Source organism: Amblyraja radiata, chromosome 28 (assembly GCF_010909765.2).
Source record: "Amblyraja radiata isolate CabotCenter1 chromosome 28, sAmbRad1.1.pri, whole genome shotgun sequence".
NCBI lineage: Eukaryota > Metazoa > Chordata > Chondrichthyes > Rajiformes > Rajidae > Amblyraja > Amblyraja radiata.
This window is the reverse complement of record NC_045983.1, coordinates 17,014,049-17,034,957: the sequence shown is the minus strand read 5'-3', so window position 1 is coordinate 17,034,957 and position 20,909 is coordinate 17,014,049. Positions and strand designations below refer to the sequence as shown.

Genomic DNA, 20,909 nt, shown 5'->3' with positions numbered 1-20,909 from the left:
ATTTATTTTTGCAGTTGGTACAATCATAATGTCCCATTAAATTCCAGATCATTTGTACCTGCTTGAATTGGGCATCTTGTTTTCAATTTGTACCTTGAGTTTGAGCTGAGCATTAGTATTTGAACCAAACGTACTTGTTTTCTACTTGAAATTACTTCCACAGTGTAAAGGCCAAATACTTGTCAATGCCCAAAGTGAAAATGCCAAAAGACTTGAAACTAATTTGGGTCGGTTGGAAATTGGAGAAATCTGAGACTGCCTTAAAATGTCAAATGAAATAATGAAATAAATTGGTTTAAATGAAAAATCCTAACTATAAAGCTGCAGAGCTATTGGGCTTGTAAAATAAGAAGGTCATGTTAAGACTCAAAGTAAGCACAGGATTTGTGAATAGCTATAGTGGTAAGGTGGATAGGAATAATAAAGAAAGAAATTGGAGAAACTGCTGCTGTTGTTGCTGACCATGTGCCATGTCATCTGATTTCTAATGGCCAAACCCCAAGTACAGTGCCCTCCATAATGTTTGGGACAAAGACCCATAATTTATTTATTTGCCTCTGTACTCCACAATTTGAGATTTGTAATAGAAAAAAAATCACATGTGGTTAAAGTGCCATTGTCAGATTTAAATAAAGGCCATTTTTATACATTTCATTTCACCATGTAGAAATTACAGCTGTGTTTATGTATAGTCTTACCCCCCCCCCCCCCCCCCCCCCCCCTCATTTCAGGGCACCATAATGTTTGAGACACATGACTTCACGGGCGTTTGTAATTGCTCAGGTGTGTTTAATTGCCTCATTAATGCAGGTATAAGAGAGCTCTCAGCACATAGTCTTTCCTCCAGTCTTTCCATCACCTTTGGTAACTTTTATTGCTGTTTATCAACATGAGGACCAAAGTTGTGCCAATGAAAGTCAAAGAACTCGCCAAGATTCAACACGTGTTACCTCATCTGTGAAACACGGTGGTGGCGGTGTTATGGCTTGGGCCTGTATGGCTGCTGAAGGGCAGCCATACATGAGCCCATACATGCTGCTGCATGTATGGGCTCATCTATCTTCATTGATGATACAACTGCTGCTGGTAGTAACCTAATGAATTCTGAAGCGTATGCACACATCCTATCTGCACAAGTTCAAACAAATGCCTCAAAACTCATTGGCCAGCGGTTCATTCTACAGCAAGACAATGATCCCAAACATACTGCTAAAGCAACAAAGGAGTTTTTCAAAGCTAAAAAATTGTCAATTCTTGAGTGGCCTAGTCAGTCACCCAAGTGAGCATGCCTTTTATATGCTGAAAAGAAAACTGAAGGGGACTAGCCTCCAAAACAAGGGTAAACTAAAGATGGCTGCAATACAGGCCTGGCTGAGCATCACCAGAGAACTGGTGATGTCCATGAATCGCAAACTTCAAGCAGTCATTGCATGCAAAGGGTATGCCACAATTCTAAACATTATTTTCATTCACATGACATTTCTGTGTCCCAAACATTATGGTGCCCTGAAATGGGGGGACTATGTATAAACACTGCTGTAATTTCTACATGGTGAAACCAAAATGTATTAAAATGGTCTTTATTAAAATCTGACAAAGTGCACTTTAACCACGTGTTTTTTTTTCGTTTCAAAAAATGAGTTTTCAGTGTCAATATATTGAAATATGAAAAGAACACGTAAGATTTTGTAACTACTCTTTTTTTTTTTTTTTTTTGCTCTGTTAAAGTTGATAAGAATGGCGAGGTATGCATCTCTATTCTACACGAGCCTGGTGAGGATAAGTATGGGTATGAAAAGCCTGAAGAACGCTGGCTGCCAATCCACACTGTGGAGACTATTCTTATCAGCGTGATTTCAATGTTGGCAGATCCAAATGGAGACTCACCGGCTAATGTGGATGCAGCGGTAAGAGCTTTTATTGATCAGAATTTTGGCTCCAACCTGATTGCTTTCAACTTCATTATTCTCTATTTCAAGGTTCCAGTAAGATTTTCCACCACCATAATGAGCAGTAATGTCAAAGCTTTAGAAAACTCGTTCATGAGTTTGAATCCAAAGTACTAAATTCCACACACATTTGTTAAATCAAAATGCTAAATTATACATACGATTAAGTGCTCAATTGGTTTTCACGTGTTAGAGCACCTAGGTGAAATTATTTTAATATTTTGGCTGTGATATATTGGAATACAGATTTTTATAAAGGACATGAGCAGTTGAAATATATTAAGAATTACATGTTCATTCTTTCCCTCTTTTGCCCCCTCTGATCCAAACTCCACTCTACTCTCAAATGTCCAATCCTATACTGTAAAAATGGACATTAGCGAATTTATTGACAGCATGGAGATCTATCTAGCCTTGGACATTACAGATGTCCAATATATGCTGTTCATCCCTCTTGCCTTCCATTGCTGCATCTGTAACTTGATGCTACCAGCCTTATAGAATTCAGTGGTATTTCTGCATTAAACTGGCAGATAACTTCAATTTTGTGTATTTTAACACTTTTTGGGCTTCTCAGGCTCATCTTGCCATTTAACTAGGAGATGGGGAAATAGTTTTAAAAGATGGCATGGCACTAATGATTCCCACTGAGATCGTTTAATTTATAAATGCTGCCCGGGATCAATATAATGCGCGTCTCCATTGGAAGCTATTTGTAATTATTGGCCTTTACACCAGTGGTTTCATGTGATCTTGAATGAAGCACTACCGTGCTTTCATTTTGATGATAATGACCTTCATTCATCCAGCATTTGGGCAAATCGCTATATAACATTTTGCATGCAAAACTAATTTGTTGCCAAGGTTTTGTCGACTTGCTTCAAATATTGTAGCCTGCATTTTCTGGAATTTGGCTGACTGAGTAGAATATATATTTCAGCTTCTGATATACTGAAGGGCAAGGTGGCCAGATAAGCGCTTGTTCATTTTATGGATCATTGCTGCTCATGCAGACATAATGACAGAAGTTAAAGCATTGATTTTTCTTTCTTTCCCTCCAACCATGATGGATCAATGTTTAACTGTTTCTGCCCCCTTGTCAATACATGTCTAAGCTAGATCTGCACAATTAGAATATAGCTTGATTGAATGTTTGTGCTTTATACTTTTGTATAACAGTAATTATGATTTTACTAAAATAACTTGTACTGATACAGATTCTGGCATTTGCTCATTTGGTCTTTGCTCTAACTTGCCATTACCTATGCATTGCATTGTGACTTGGTTCTGAGCAAGATTAAGTTCTTCATATTCTTACTACATTATTCTATCTGATGTTTTTTTAAACAATTTATCCTCGGATTCGGATTCAATTTCACACGTTGTAGCCTACATTCTTTTGTTTTCGATATATGTAATGTTCATTTCTGGTCAATCTTTCTGCAACATCAGTGGGTACAGTAAATGTTTTTTTTAATATTGTGAGCAGAGGTGGACAGTTGTAAAGTATTGCAGTTCTTTACTGAGATGTGTCAAAATGTCTAATTGAAGGTTGCATCCTACAGTGACTGAATTACACAAACTTGGCTTTGACTTAACAGAATCAGAATCACACTTTATTTGCCAAGTATGTTTTGCAACATACGAGGAATTTCATTGGCCAGGTCAGTCGTACAATTAAAAGCAACAGATCACTCAAACACATTTTAACATGAACATCCACCACAGTGACTCCTACACATTCCTCACTGTGATGGAAGGTGAAATAAAGTTCAAGTCTCTTCCTTTTGTTCTTCCTTGGTCGTGGGCCTCGAGCCCCTGTTGACGGGATGATCTTGACTCCCGTAGTTCGGGCCCTCCACGTCGCGGTGATCAAGCTCCCGCATCGGGGGGGGGTGGGGGGGGGTCAGCACCCCCGCTCCGGGCGATCGAACCTCGTGTCGGGGCTGGTCGAACCTTCCGTGACATTGGAGCTACGGACTTGGCCTCACCCGAGACTGCGAGCCCTTGATGTTGATTTCGCGGTGGGAGCAATCCCAGGCAAGGGATCGGCTCCGATGTTAAGTCCATGAGATGTAAAACTATTTTATTCTTTCTACCTCAGTGATACCATTTGCATCCACCTCTTGAGCACCATTTGCTTTGCAACAACCTGCTCTAAGCTCCATTTGTGTTCTGCCAAGATCGCTCTGATCCTGACCTTGTTACGGCTTTGGTCCAAATATGGACAAAAGAACTAATCTCCAAGGTGAGATGAGAGTAACTACTCTTAACATTGAGGCAGTATTTGATCAAGTATGGCTTGGCTGAACTGGAGTTGGTGAGAATCAGGAAACCCCTTTTGAATGATGAAACTAAGATGTTGCTGTGTGATTTGCTTTTTCCATACGGCCAGTCATCAGCTTCAATTTTGGGCACTGGTTCTTGGAGTTATTAATATACAGTACTGAAACAGACCCTTTGGCCTGACAATACTGGCCAAGATTCTACATCTAAGTTTGTCCCATTTGGCCTCTATTGCTCTAAATCATTCTTATCCATGTGCCTTTTAAATGTAGTTTTTGTACGTACCCTAAGTACTTCCTCTGGCAGCATCTTCCTGCTTAATGGCATCTTTCTAAAGCAGGGTGACTGAGCACAATACTCCAAGTGCAGCCTCATCAATGTCTTGTGCCACTGTAATATAATGTCCCAACTTATGTATTCAATTTAATGACTGAAGGCTAGCATGCCAAAGCCTTTATATGCTGACTTGATTTATTAGTTTGTTTTGAATTGCTATTTGCAGAAAGAGTGGAGGGAAGACCGCATTGGCGAATTCAAAAGGAAAGTTGCACGCTGTGTAAGAAAAAGTCAGGAGACGGCATTCGAGTGAATTTATTCGGCAGAAAGCCTCATTTCAAGGTAAGGAAAAGTCAACGGTAGAAATATTTCTTCAAATTTACCTGCCATTAGCAAACTACTTTGGTTCAGTGCCCTCCATAATGATACAGATACAGTACCCTCCATAATGTTTGGGACAAAGACCCATCTTTATTTATTTGCCTCTGTACTCCACAATTTGAGATTTGTAATAGAAAAAAAACACATGTGTTTAAAATGCACATTGTCAGATTTTAATAAAGGTTTTTTTTAATACATTTTGTAGTTCTACATGTAGAAATTACAGCAGTGTTTCTCATTTCAGGGCACCATAATGTTTGTCATGTAAATGAAAGTAGTTATGTTTAGTATTTTGTTGCATATCCTTTGCATGCAATGACTGCTTGAAGTCTGCGATTCATGGACATCACCAGTTGCTGGGTGTATTCGCTGGTGATGCTCTGCCAGGCCTGTATTGCAGCCATCTTTAGCTAATGCTTGTTTTGGGGTCTAGTGCCCTTCAGTTTTCTCTTCCGCATATAAAAGGCAGGCTCAATTGGGTTCAGATCGGGTGATTGGTTGGCCACTCAAGAAATTAACATTTTTTAACTTAAAAAAACTCCTTTGTTGCTTCAGCAGTATGTTTGGGATTATTGTATTGCTGTAGAATGAGCCACTGGTCAATGAGTTTTGAGGCATTTGTTTGAATTTGAGCAGACTAGATGTGTCTATACACCTCAGAATTCATTATGCTACTACCATCAGCAGTTGTATCATCAATGAAGATAAGTAAGCTAGCACCTTTAGCAGCCATACATGCCCAGGCCATAACACCCCCACCACTGTTTCACAGATGAGGTAGTATGCTTTGGATCTTGGGCAGTTCCTTCTACTCCATACTTTGCTCTTGCCATCACTCTGATATAAGTTAATCTTCGTCTCATCTCTCCACAAGACCTTTTTCCAGAACTGTGGTTGCCTTTTTAAGTACTTCTTGGCAAACTAACCTGGCCGTCCTATTTTTGTGTAGCCACATCTTGCAGTGTAGCCTCTGTATTTCTGTTCATGAAGTCTTCTGCGGACTATGGTCATTGACAAATCCACACCTGACTCCCGAGGAGTGTTTCTGATCTGTCGGACAGGTGTTTGGGGATTTTTCTTTATTATGTAGAGAGAATTCTTCTATCAGCTGTGGCGATCTTCCTTGGCTTGCCAGTCCGTTTGCGATTAGTAAGCTCACCAGTGCTCTCTTTCTTCTTAATGATGTCCAAATAGTTGATTTTGGTACGCCTAAGGTTTGGTTGATGTCTTATTCTTGTTTATTATTGTTTCTGTGTCTCATAATGGCTTCTTTGACATTCATTGGCACAACGTTGGTCCTCGTGTTGATAAACAGCAATAAATGATTCCAAAGATAGAAAGACTGGAGGAAAGACTAGTGCTGAGAGCTCTTATACCTGCATTACGGAGGCATTTAAACACACTTGAGCAATTACAAACACCTGTAAAGCCATGTGTCCCAAACATTATGGTGCCCTGAAATGGGGGGACAATGCATAAATACAGCTGTAACCTACATGGTGAAACCAAAATGTATAAAAATACCCTTTAATAAAATCTGACAATGTGCACTTTAACCATATGTGATTTTTTTTCTATTACAAATCTCAATTTGTAGAGTACAGATGCATATAAAGAAATGATGGGTCTTTGTCCCAAACATTATGGAGAGCACTGTGTGTCTAAACGGTAGTAAAGCAGTACGGTTTTTTATGCTTGGACACCAATGTTACTTGAGATCCCTTTACCTGAATTTTTATAGGAAGCATTGTGTAAATCTATGTTCGTCATTACTGTTATCAGTATCTCAAAATCGTGCTGCAGAAGACACGATTGGGTCTTGATCTGAAATGTCAACCATTCCTTTGTATCCAGAGAGCAGATTTGTTTTTGCTTCCATATAGTGCATTTGCTGAGCCTCTTCTTTAATCAAATATGGAAGGTTTGGTCATATAATTGCATCGATTTTTTTAAATGCAGTTGAATTAACATTTTTGGTGATATACTGTATACTTTCACAGATGTCTGTAACACGTTTGAAACTTTTTTCGTTAAAAGGGTTAAGCGACAGCAAAGGAACTCCTTTTTGTCCAAAATAACAAGTTATTAAAAAATAATGCTGTCCATTCTACTTAATTTCTTGTGGAACACAATGAAACAGTAATTGAAGTCTGCAGAAAATCTCTTTGAGAAGTATTTAGCGGCAGGACAGATGAGCAATGGTGTCATTTTGTGTAGACGCCCTGCTCTTTCAGCAAAGTGCCTTGGGGTGTTTAACAAGATTAATGTTTAATGCAGGAGGTCAAACAACAAAGGGCTGGAGATCATCTACAATTTATTGGCTATTAGGAATTTGAGTTATATGTATCAATTATCCAATAATGATTTGTGATAACATTCTGTTGGATAACCTTGCTATTCTATTAGGAATTTGAGTTATATGTATCAATTATCCAATAATGATTTGTGATAACATTCTGTTGGATAACCTTGCCATTCTGGAATTTTAGCAAATTGATCTTGTGTCTTGAGCCAAAAGCTTTTTTTATAATACCATGACTTCAGACTTCACTTGATTCTGTGTAAGTCAGCAAACTTGTTTTTGTATAGGAAAAGACGTGTTGTATAAAGCAATACTCATGGCTCTAGTCTGGAAGTTGTCTTTTTAATGGTAATGTTTCACAGTAGCCAATAACCTAATTATTGTATATGTTTGTCCTATCTGTCCATTGGAATTAGGAAGGACTTATTTTAATTACATACTCTGTACTTGTTTCTAGGATGGTTTATGAAGCTGCAATAAACTAACGGGAAATTTTGGGTTGCAGGTCTCCAATTAAAAACTAACATGGCACTGTTGACTTTCTGCACTCAAGCCACCAACTGTTGGACTTCAAGCTAGTAAAAGTTGCTAATCCTGGATTGGCATTCTGGAGCAATGAGTGAAATTTGCCATCGTTGTGGAGTCAAGCTATTGTGCCAACTTCAGGGGTGGGGGAGGGAGTGAAAACAATGATGCATCAGGATTCCTGTGAACTGCTTTGATCTTCAGGAGTAATTGTAAAGACCTGTACATAGCTTTATCTGGAGATTCTATATACAGTACTTAGATGCCCACGATATGCATTGTACCAAATTATAGCTTAGCTAGAAAATCGTGTAAATTCTAAAAAAAAAATTAGCAACGGGGCTTTGTGCATTCATTTTTCTTAAGTTCACTATTAAATAAACTTGTTTAAAAAAGGGTCCTGTACTGTTTAAAAAAAAAAAGTTGCATTTCTCAGTTTTTAAAATGGATTCAATAGTAAAAATGTTTTACCAGCTATTCTGGCACTGCACTTAGGTGCCCTCCAGTATTTTGACCATGAATATATATTACAGATCTTCACATATTTAAGATGCCAATACTTGTGGTTTTACAGTGATGGGTTAAAGTTTATACCTGAACTTGTAATTAGGCAGGTGAATTCATTAGTCTTCACTGCCTAACTGATGAACCAATTTTTTCTGAAGCTTGGTCTCTTGAAGAGTGTCTGGAGTAGGTTGTGCATGTTTAGGTGTAGACTTTTCCCCTTCTAGGTGGGCAATCGGAGGATTTTTGGTATTAAAAATGCTGTTGTGTTTTTCTTTCTAGCTATACTGCAGATTTTCTGCCTGATGTACAAAGACAAATGGTGATGTATATTTTCATGTAATTTGGTTTTTGGAATTCTGTCACATGTAGTGAAAGCTCTTCCAAAATACAATTGTTTTCCAATAAGAGTTGTCAGTTTCAATTATCTAAAGGCTCTCAATTGCACCTGGTTTAATTACATATACAGTGCCCTCCATAATGCTTGGGACAGACCCAACATTTATTTATTTGCCTCTACTCCACAATTTGAGATTTGTAATAGAAAAAAATCACGCGGTTAAAGTGCACATTGTCAGATTTTATTAAAGGATATTTTTATACATTTTGGTTTCACCATGTAGAAATTACAGCTGTGTTTATACATATTCTCCCAATTTCAGGGCACCATAATGCTGCTGTACAAAAGGAAGCAACTGACAGAAAGGAGTTTTCTTGTAAATGAGGAAAACGTGTTTTTCTTTCAGCTCTCTGTGATGGAATTTCTTACTTTGGTATATATATTTTCCAATTGTACTCGGAGAATGACATGTTGTTCACCATTGTGTAGGGCATATCTCAAATACCCTAAAACAAGCAATCTCAATTTTGACAAAATTGTCAGTTGCTTCCTTTTGTCAAAGTAGGGCAGAATGTTTGGGACATGGCTTTACAGGTGTTTGTAATTGCCTAGGTGTGTTTACATGCCTCCTTAATGCAGGTGTAAAAAAGCTCTCAGCACCTAGTCTTTCTATGTTTGGAAACTTTTATTGCCGTTTGCCAAATTTGTGCCAATTAAAGTCAAAAAGACATGAGACTGAGAAACAAGAATAAAACTCATAGAGACATCAGACAAACCTTAGGCTTACCAAAATCAACTGTTTGGAACATCATTAAGAATAGAGCACTGGTGAACTTACTAATCGCAAAGGGACTGGCATCCAAGGAAGACCTCCACAACTGATGACAGAAGAATTCACTCTATAATAAAGAAAAATCCCCAAACACCTGTCCAACAGATCAGAAACACTCTTCAGGAATCGGGTGTGGATTTGTCAATGACCACTGGCCGCAGAAGACGTCATGAATGGAAATACAGAGGCTACACTGCAAGATACAAACCACTGGTTAGCCGCAAAAATAGGATGGCCAGGTTACAGTTTGCCAAAAAGTACTTTAAAGAGCAACCACAGTTCTGGAAAAAGGTCTTGTGAACAGATGAGATGAAGATTAACTAATATCAAAGTGATGATAAGAGCAAAGTATGGAGGAAAGAAGGAAATGCCCAAGATCCAAAGCATACCACCTCATCTGTGAAACACGGTGGCGGGGGTGTTATGCCTGGGCATGTATGGCTGCTGGAGGTACTGGCTCATTTATCTTCATTGATGATACAACTGCTGATGGTAGTAGCATAATAAATTCTGAAGTGCATAGACACATCCTATCTGCTCAAGTTCAAACAAATGCGTCAAATCTCATTGGCCAGCAGTTTTCTCAGAGATCTTCGGTTTCCTTCCACACTCAAGACGTACAGGTTTGTAGGTTAATTGGCTTGGTAAATGTAAAAATTATCCCTAGTAAATGTAGGATAGTGTTAATGTGTGTGGGGATCGCTGGTTGGCACGGACCTGGTGGGCCGACGAGCCTGTTTCCGCGCTGTATCGCTAAACTAAATGAAAAACTGAAGGGGACTAGCCCCCGAAACAAGCATAAGCTAAAGATGGGGGGGGGGGGGGGGGGGGAGGACTATGTGTAAACACTGCTGTAATTTCTGCATGGTGAAATGTATAAAAATGGCCTTCATTAAAATCTGACTGCACTTGAACCACGTGTGATTTTTTTTTTCTTTTCTTTTTTTTTTCTATTACAGATCTCAAATTGTGGAGTACAGAGACAAATAAATAAATGATGGGTCTTTGTCCCAAACATTATGGAGGGCACTGTACAGGTTGCTATTACATTGAAAATCAGGTTGCAAACTGGTGAATGCTAACCGGACCACTATTTTTATGCAATAGGCTTGTACTTTTCTCTTTCTTTCCCCCCCCCCATGGGCTTGAACACAACTTGAAGACATTGACTGAAATGTGGAATTCGATGTTTGATTTTGAATCTCGTGCAAGATATTAAATTTGTTGCAAGATATCTGGTATAGGCAGGTGTGCAGTTGCACGACTGCACACCTCATCCTCATGCAGTTTTCTTGGTCGTCCTTGTGATTATTGTACTTAAAAATGAAACATGCACTGTGACATCATGATCTGGCTTGCCTTTTGGCTGTCAATTGGCCAATATAAATTTAGAAATTTGAAAAGTTTAATATTTGATTCCAAAGTGAGCACTGCATATTTTAATTCTGATCTGGCATGAAACGTTTTGTTATGGAATCTGGTGTAATTTCATATTGAGGTGCACTGGGTCATTAAATCAGAACAGAGGACAATATTTGACTTTGTTTACATCATGGCATTTTTGGGCTAATGCTGCCTGAAACTGGAAGATAGATACAGAAGATATATGGTAGAATTGGAGGAAAGAGAAGTATGCTTTGGGGATTTAGAGCTATGGGTGAATGAGATTTAGTTTAGAGATACAAAGCGGAAACAGGCCTCTCTGACCACCCACCCAGCGATCCCCGCACATTAACACTATCCTAAACACACTGGGGACAATTTACAATTTTTACCAAGCCAATTAACCTGCAAACCTGTACATCTTTGGAGTGTGGGAAGAAGCCAGAGCTCCCGGGGAAACCCCACACAGACCACATGGAGAAGCCAAGCACCCTTAGTCGGGACAGAACCTGAGTCGCAGAAGGCAGCAACTCTGCTGCTGTGCTGCCCACGATGGATAAGATCTTTTTTGGATAAGATCCAATTTATCAAAGATAAGAAACAAGCTGCATTTAAGTTTTTTTTTAATTGCATTTTATTTCCCATCATGCCATGTTGATATCGGCTTGCAACTGTGGCAATATTAGGGAATTTTTACTCTGGGGTAATCCAAACAAGAGTATATCCTGGGCAATTTGTGCCATGCTGTTTATCTAGGAAACGTGCTTTGATTTTGAATCAATGGATATTTAATTCTGTGATCTGTGTCAGATCTGTGCCTTTTGAGCCACTTTATTCAATGGCTCACGAGACATGATCACGTCATTCAGACCAAGGTTCTGCATGTGACCTAAGAAACCAACACCCCCTTCTGACAGAAATATCTCTGTGCAATATGCCATTGCTATGTCAAGCTATTCATCATTCATTAATAAGCGAGTTCGGTATTCCGAAAAATGCAAGGAATCATGGATCTGTCCAAGGTCAACCGGCGTGGGGGGGGGGGGGCATTTTGAATTCTTGCCAAGCATTGCTGAGCTAACATTAATATCATTAGCAGTTTATGGATTGATGGCCATTGAGCAATTGAGGGTGAAATAAGAGGGAACATAAATGTAAGATTATTTTTTTCACTAGCAGGTAAGCATGCTCTTGAACAGGAAATGCAACAAAAAGAGACTCCCTCCATCTGCTCTACTATTCAGTCTGATCAGAGGTGATACCATTTCTTAAGTTGTGGATAAATATAAAGGTACTTCTGATGGCCAGACTCCAAGCTGTCAGATGTGCTTCAGGTAATTGAGGAGTACATGCCTAGGAATGTCTTAATACAAGGAAGAGTGCATCGGATTCTACTGTTGAAAAAAAAAATTGTTACAGAAGTTTTGGAACATTGAGTGTTTCTAGGCTGCATTGAGGAGATTTCCCTGCTAAATTACTACTTAATCAGCCTGTTTAAGAAGGAACTGCAGATGCTGGAAAATCAAAGGTAGACAAAAGTGCTGGAGTTACTCAGCGGGTGAGGCAGCATCTATGGAGCGAAGGAAATAGGCAACGCTTCGGGTCGAGACCCTTCGAACTGATCAGCAGGTGAAATGCCCTCGTGTAATCGGAGTTGCTGTGCTTTTCTATTTTAACAGTCCTGTTCATATCCTATGAAATTACAAAGAGTTTGTGTTCAGGAGTTGGTACATTTCTAAGATCTCAGTGGAAAGACATTGGGAGCAATGGTTGTATGATGGGTTTAGATGTCTAATGAGGGCAAGTAGCAATCAGAAATAATTTGTTAGCGTTGAGAAAACTTCAATGGTGTGAGCAGCAAATCTGGCAATTACAAATCTGGCATATTAATGGGAGCCTGAGTCTTGGAAGAATTTTAAGTATTAAGATAAAGAGTAACAAAGTGATCTTTGTGAAGTGGTACTGAGTATTTTGGCACTAACTAACTGCATCCTGAGAAGGACCGTAGCAATTCGAGATTTGATTGCCATCACCTTACGCATTACAACGAATGTGAACTAATTCTGAGTCCATTGTGTCACTGTTTCTCCTTGTGAATTAAGATGTATTATGACTCGTGGATAAGAATGAATGAACTGAAATAGGTGAATATTCATATTGCACTAAAGTAGGCAAAGGACAGAATCATCCCTGTGAGCATTTGCTACTCCCAACTAAAGGAGGGGGAAAGAAATGAAGGAAAGCAGTTCAAAATCAGCAAGTAAGAATAAAAAAATTGTATAACCTGACAATGTGAAATTAAGAGAATGCTGAAAATATTCAGTAGGTTAGAATGCATCATTAAAACAAACATCTATAGTAGAGGATTTAAGGGGAAATGTTTGATTTAGTAAACTGCTCAACTGAGGCAATAAATTGTTCGAGACACTGGAGTGCAATTCCATGTTTGGCCAAATGTAGTCACCATTTTATCAATAAGTCTTTGGGGACACAACATAGAAAGAGGCTCTTCAGCTCAGCACTGATCACCTATTTGCGTTTGTTCTATATTATCCCACTTTTACATCCACTCCCCACACAACCTACAACCCCTCATGGCTTTGGTGTGGGAGGAAACCCATGTGGTGGCTGGGAGAACAGACAAACTCCACACAGGCAGCACCTGAGTTCAGGATCAAACTTGGATCTCTGGTGCTGAGGCAGCAGCTCCACCATGCTGCCTTTCATATCTTTGCAGCAAGTTATGTTCTGCCCATTCCTGTTGGAATTCTTGATTTATAAAGTGGCTACTTATGGCTTGACAAGAAGCTCATTCCTTGCTAGTAACTTGGAACAAAAGCTGACACACGGGATAAAAGCTTATTTAATTAAGTCATGGAGAGGTGCAGCATACAAAAGGGTTATTTGGCTCGCAGTCGTATTGGCAGGCAAATATTTACTCATCCTATTTTATTCACCCCACACTCTCAACTCTTCTGCTTACTCAGTGGGGGCAATTTATAATGGCCAATTAATCTACTGCCCTGCACATCCATTTAGATCTGGGAAGAAGCTCAAGAACCTCAAACTCTCACAATCATGAGGCGACATGCAAACTCCATAAATAACCCCCAAGGTCAAGATTGTACCCAGGTCTCTGGTGCTGTGATGCAGCAGATCTACCTCAGCCTTGTACACTGCTAATCTGACCATTCACTGCATTATATTCATTGACTTCCAGTACAACATAAAGTTTCCACAACTTGTAAACTTGACTGTTACTCTGTGGTCTGTCTCCAATGTGTAAGAAATGTTACCAGCTGCATCGGGTTACAATCAACCGAAGAAAAATGAGAAATCCTGTACTTCGGAGCTGGTGGAGTTTGTCTGGCTTGAGTGGAGCATTTGAAGCTAATAAAAACAAGGTGGCACCTAATTTGTCTTGCATTAAGTTGGTCATTCTCAGCACAGTTGACCATGATGGGGGCAAGGCTGTCTAGGTGAGAACAGCAGGCAAACGAGTGAGGTTTTGAAATGACTAACTGCATGAAATGATCCACTAACTGCATTGGTGGTCATGAGTTTCAAATGTACAATGCACATAAGAAATTGTAGGAAGGAGTAGGCCATTTTGCTGCTCCTGCTTCATCATTCATTAAGATCATTGCTGTCCTACCTCAATCCCATTTTCCTGTTCTGTTCCAATATACTTTTGGGTTTTAATCCATTGTTTTCTGAAAGCTATCCACTTTGATTTTAATGCAGATAGTGACTGGGCCGCCTTTGAGTGAATACATTTCTCCTAATTTCAGTCTCACATAGCCTTACACCTGTGATGCCTAGTTCTAAAGTCCAGGGAGAGACATCAAATCAGTTGACACTTCTGGGAACATCTTTTCGGTGAGATTTCTTCGCATTCTAAAGGAGTGGCCTAGCCTACTCAATTCTCTGTGTAACCTCCCTGACATCCTAGGATCCAGGCTGATGAATCTTCAGGTTCTCTCAGATTTTTGCCTTTTCCACCCAATAAGGTGCAAAGAATTAGAATTTAGTTGTGGTATATCTCTGCGTGTAATTAATAGCAGGTGGTGTTTTCGTTCGAGAGGGAAGTATGACTTCTAACATTGAACGTAGGCACAAAATGGGGAACTGCGGTTCTTGAAGCGGCCTGAGCTGTTCCATGGAATGGTTGAATGTGTTTCATCCTTGTGTGCTTCTGTACAAGTGTAATTATCAAAAGCAGTAAAGTGATTTCATTAGAAAATTAACTTTTGAATAAAATGATTTGAAAAATTTGACTCCATTTATTTTGCACGTTAAAGCTGAGCAAATCGTTCTTTTGTCGGGGTTTGTTTTACGTGGGAATAAGTGCATTCCTCCAGTCGTCTGCTGCCATCTGACTTAGTGGAGTACATCCTCCAATTATTTAATTTACATCCCTGGAGCTGCTGATTTCCCATCCTCAGCTCTGAATCTGTGGAAATTGAGGAGCTGCTGTGACAGGGCCACTGTGCTGCACTCTTGTCCGATTTATAAACGTGCACTAGGCTGAACTAACTACCTCAGCAAATGATTTTGTTTCCTTTAGAACGTTATTGTTGGTTTATTATTGTCACATGAACCAAGATGCAATGGAAAAACTGTACTGTGCTATCCAGGAAAATCATACCATACACAAGCACAATCAAATCATACTTGGGCACAACAGGCAGCGCAAAAAGAAAGGAAACTGGAATAGTGTTACACCTACAGAAGTGCTTTTTTTAAAAGTGTAAGGTAGATTAGGAGTGAATTGTAGATAGATGTTGTTGTGGGTGGAGGTAAAGGAGTTGTGGCTGGTTTGTATGATGGACTGGGCTGCAATTTCTTGTCCTGGGAAGAGTAGTTGCCAAATCGTGTTTGAAGGGAAAATCAAATAACTAGTTCAACATCAAAGGTTAGCCAAAGTTATAATTAAATATCCAAAGTAATTCAACACCAGTGTTGCCAGATTTTTTTCTATCTAGTGCAGAATTTCACCTAACCTTTTCTGCTTGTTATTGCCTTAATGGGTACTAATTTTAGCCCCTCTTCAAATGTTGCCTGTGTGTCTGCTAATGCACTACTGGAATTAACAATGAATCAAATGCTAACTAGCATCACTGAAAATTGTGGGGCTATTTTGTAATGTTCCAAATGAATTTGTTTAGTGAGAACAGAATATTGGGCTGGAGCCTGATTTAACACTTCTGTAGAATTAGTATTTGGCTTGCCGGGTGTGTTGTTTGTGCTTGGATTGAAACCCCTTTCCCCCAGGAGCAAAGGTTTGTATTTTCATCATGAGTATAAAGAAGACGAGTATGTAACCATCTGAACAGATAAATAAAGTTTTGTTCTGTGATGCCTCCTGAATGCAGCTATTGTCCTGCATTCATCTTTGGACTCTACAACTTCAAAGGAAGTAATACTCCAGGTATTTAAATTGTGACGCAGTTGCCAAAATGAGGATTGTATTATGTTACAGTCATTAAAAGTCTGGACCAGTAATGTTATGAGTCAAATCTTTGACATTACTAATTCAAGCTGTTCTTTAACTTGGTGGTCGTGATTTTCAGGCTGCTCTACCACCTTCCCGATGATAGTAGCAAAATGAGAATATGGTCAGGGCAGTGTGGGTTTTTGAAATTGCCTCTCAAATATGTGGGTTTTTTTAAGTAACCAGGAAGGTTGAGGGCAGGATCCTATTCATAGCCTGTATGGATTTCAGTAAGGCCTTTATGGTCCCATGTGGTAGGCTGCTCTGGAAGGTTAGATTGCATGTGATCCAAAGAGCTAGTAAACTGGATACAGCGTCGGCTTCATGATAGCAGAGGGTGGGGGTGGAGAGTTGTTTTTCAGACTGGAGGCCTGTGATTCATGGTGTGTCTGGGGGTCAATGTTAGGTCCATTGTTATTTGCCAGATGTGGCTGAGAATGTACAAGGCGTGGTAAGTTTACAGAAGACACTAAGATGGGTGGTATTGTAAACAATGAAAATAATTATCACATTTAGTGATATCGTAATCACGTGGGCTGATGAATGGATAATGAAGTTTAATTTGGATAAGAGGTGTATTTCGAGTGAAGATTTCCAAGGATGTTGGCAGGACTTGAGGGCCTGAGATACAGTGAGTGCTTGGACTTTACTCTTTGGAGAGCAGATGGCAGAGGTGTTGCCTAAAAGGGGGGTATAGATAGGGTGAATGCACAGTCTTATTCCAAGGGCTGTGGAATCAAGAACTAGAGGTTGTTGTTTTAAGGTGTGATGAGAAAGATTTAATAGGAATCCTGAGGGGCAACATTTTAACAGAGGGTAGTGGGTTTATAGAATGAGCTGTCAGAAGTAGTAGTTGAGACAGGTACAATAACAACATTTAAAATACATTTGAACAAGCAAATGGATCGGAAAGGTTATAGGCCAAATGCAGGAATATGGGACTAAATAGATGAGACATGGATGACGGGCCAAAGGGCCTGGTCACTTGGTGTATGATTCTGACTTTGACCTTGCTGCCATTGTCATGAGAAAAATCTGACCATCCAATGATCCTGAAAAATCAAAGAATTAAACAATTTCAAAATGAAAAAAAAACACCACCAATTCAGTTGCATGCATCAGTGAGCGATACAGCAATTTGCTTTTAAGTTTTAATAATTGATGCAGCCATATAGATACCACAAGGTAGACTATCTAGTTCTGCATAAATTGCTTCTCTAGAAGCTTGCCTTATTAAGAAAAAGATGGACCCATTAAACTCTCACAAGCTGGAAATAAAATTTTAAAGTTTTAAATTAAATTTGTCTTGTTATAAAATGACCTTCAGTGCTCTCCATAATGTTTGGGACAAATACCCATCATTTATATATTTGCCTACTCCAGAATTTGAGATTTGTAATTGGAAAAAAATCATGTGGTTAAAGTGCACATTGTCAGATTTTATTAAAGGCCATTTTTATATATTCTGGTGGTGGGGGTGTTATGGCTTGGGCATGAATGGCTGCTGAAGGTACTGGCTCACTTATCTTCATTGATACAACTGCTGATGGTAGTAGCATAAGGAATTCTGAAGTGTACAGACATATCTTATCTACTCCAATTGAAACACATGCCTCAAACTCATTGGCCGACAGTTCATTCTACAGCAAGACGATCAAAAACAAAGCAACAAAGGAGTTTTTTCCAATGCTAAAAAATGGTAAATTCTTGAGTGGCCAAGTCAATCACCCGATCTGAACCCAACTGAGCATGGCTTTTATATGCTGAAGAGAGAACTGAAGCGGACTAGCCCCCAAAACAAGCATAAGCTAAAGATGGCTGCAATACAGGCCTGGCATAGCATCACCAGAGAAGACACCCAGCAACTGGTGATGCCCATGAATCGCAGGCTTCAAGCAGTCATTGCATGCAAAGGATATGCAACAAAATACTAAACATGATTATTTTCATTTACATGACATAGCTGTGTCCCAGACACTAAGGAGCCCTGAAATGGGGGGACTATGTATAAACACTTGTAATTTCTACATGGTGAAACCAAAAGGTATAAAAATGGTTTATATTAAAATCAGTCGCTTTGACCACGTGATTTTTTGCTATTACAGATCTCATTTGTTTCCAACTTTCCTGTACTGATGAAAGCTTTTTGACCTGAAATACTAATCACGTTTCCTTGCACAGATACTGCCTGACCTGTGAGCTTCCACCATTTTTATTTCAGATTTGCAGCTGCTGTATTTTTCATTGTCATTTAATGTAATACTGTCAGCCGTAGTTTTGTTTGGTGTTTTTGAGTGTGACTCAGGCTGCGCGTTTAAATCCAACTCAAACAAATAAGACCTGTACAAACACTGAGTTTTTGTTGATGTTAATTATGTGGATTTGGCTTGGTACTAGATGCAAAAAGTCCTTCAGAGCAGGATATTGTCCCTGCTTGTCTGTTTAGATGTTTTCCTATCACCCAATGGCACTCAAACATAGGAACTAATTATTTGCCTGCATGATATTTGTGGGACGTTAGCAAAATAGGACACCTGCCATATTACATCAGTGACTGCAATTTTTTTTCAGATTGTCCTAAGAATCCAAAAGGTTATGTTTTTCCTTGTCTGAAGGGAGATCTGATTTGGGTTATTGCTTTTGCACAAACAAATGAAGAGTGCCAACAAACAAGCATTGGGTGCCGCAGTACTGGAAGTGGCAGAATCTCTGTAGCTCCGTCCAATAGTCATAATCAACACAACGCAGCTTGTAGAGGGTCCGACCCAAAATGTCACCTATCATTTTTCTCCAGAGATGCTGTCTGGCCCACTGAGTTACTCTAGCACCTTCTATTTACAACAGCTTGCGATCTATTATCACAACAGCATGAGGTTGAGGTTTCTGTGTGGACCAGCACCACTATATTACTTCGGAATGAGTGACAGGCACTCCTGGCGGTAATGCAGGAGGCGACCCAGGATCATGTTGCATTTAAAAATAACTTAGATTGGGGAAAAGGTGTCTAGATAAACCTCGTGTAACAGTCCTTTGCACTAGTGTGGTTGGCTGTACATTGAGCACCGTTGGGCTGAAGCTGTCTGTGGTAAAGCATTGCTAGTGAAACGGCAATGTGTAAATGCGTCAAAAGTCTGGTTGTGCACACACCCGTTTATAACAACAGTTCTATATTATCTGTCATTATCGTTTTTATGCAGTGGCTCATTAAAAAGACAATTTCTGGACAACAAATTAAGAATCTGAAAATATTCAGGGATGCTTTCAAATGGGTGGGTATTTTGGTTACTGAGACGGTGTCCTCCACAACAATTCTCAAACATTGGTGCCCTTCTCAGTGCCCTGCTATACTCAGCATTGACAGAAACCAGCTACATAAATACCATGGAATTAAGAGCATGGTGCTCACATCTTGACATCCCAAACATTAATCAGGACCACGTTGGAACAAAATCTGCCCGAATCTGTGCAGCTTCACTAACTTTCAACCCGTCTGCTTGATTGGTCACTGTACTGATAGTTCTGCTTTCCACAACACAAATTAGGCAACGCTATTAGTATTGCACAGTTGGGATTAGTTTAACGTGATTAGGACTATAAACTAAAGCACCACTGAAAGTTACTTTGTCTTGGGCCTCCCCCCAGTAATCGGACACCGCCCTCTCTTAAGAACACAGCTGCTACTTTAACCGCAGGAGGCCATTGAAACTGACAAGCAATCGCTGTTATTGACGCTTAGTCATAGAGAGTTTAAGCCCTGTCTCACGGGAGGAGCTGACCCACGAGGTACCCCGAGTGAAAGACTCGTGGTTGTGTACGGGATACCAAGTGAAAGATCAAGAGTTTCACCGAGTTCCCACGTGCAGACGGAAGTTATCCGTTTACTTGTCATTTCTGCGATCTTCCAAGTTCGACTCCCGAGTTAACAAGTTCCTGTCCCGTTAATCTTGAGCAAACATTGTCTACCGACGTGTTGTAAAATCATCACATGGTAAAAATGATGTCATGTTTTTTTTTACACACTATAAAAACCCTCCCTTGTTTAAATTGGCTCATTTGGAGACATGTCTGCAAGAAGGCTTCTGGAGTCCAGGATGGTGATGTTTTTTATTCAAGTGCTGTATGCAGCAGCCCTTTATGTGATGCGAGGACGCTTGTGTAATTAAGGCAGAAGGGAGAGCGTAAAGAGGAGAATTAAGAGGAGGTCTCACTGGGTGAAGCCCATCTTTCAAAGGAGATCTCACTTTGGACAGTATGAAAAGCTGATTAATATGCTGTGCGAAGAGGATAAATCAGCATTTTAAAATTTCGTCAGAATTTCACCTGAGCTCTTTAATGAGCTGAAGACTAACTTGGGACCTCTGCTGATGAAGCGTGACACGGTTATGAGAAAGGCACTGGAACCAGGGTTGCGCCTAGCCATCACCCTCCGCTACTTGGCTTCAGGTGATTCTTACAAAAGTCTCTCGTACAACTTTCTGGTTGCTCACAACACCATCAGCGGGATTGTCCGAGAGACCTGTGAGGCGATTATCGATTTTTATGCAGCTGATGTGATGGACTGCCCCAGTACACAAGATGTGTGGAAGAGAGTGGCGCTGGGGTTTGAAAGCAGATGGAACATTACACACACATGTGGG

The 20,909-nt window shown here is 39.8% G+C and overlaps 1 protein-coding gene and 1 long non-coding RNA gene across 2 annotated transcripts in view; one reads left to right on the top strand and one right to left on the bottom strand.

The window, feature by feature from the left end:
• Window positions 1-8,631, top strand: part of ube2g1 (ubiquitin conjugating enzyme E2 G1) — a 42,166-nt gene extending 33,535 nt beyond the window's left edge. The window contains exons 4-6 of the mRNA XM_033045939.1: window positions 1,729-1,907; window positions 4,738-4,853; window positions 7,700-8,631. Of these exons, the coding sequence (XP_032901830.1) occupies window positions 1,729-1,907; window positions 4,738-4,824 (266 nt within the window). The 3' untranslated portion in view covers window positions 4,825-4,853; window positions 7,700-8,631. The remainder of the gene's footprint in view (window positions 1-1,728; window positions 1,908-4,737; window positions 4,854-7,699) is intronic.
• LOC116988911 lies at window positions 95-16,840 on the bottom strand. The gene is made up of 3 exons (XR_004416085.1): window positions 16,804-16,840; window positions 3,927-3,929; window positions 95-105 (listed from the first exon to the last, which is right to left on the bottom strand). It is a non-coding gene; the product is annotated as an uncharacterized LOC116988911 (long non-coding RNA).
• Window positions 16,841-20,909: the final 4,069 nt, after the last annotated feature.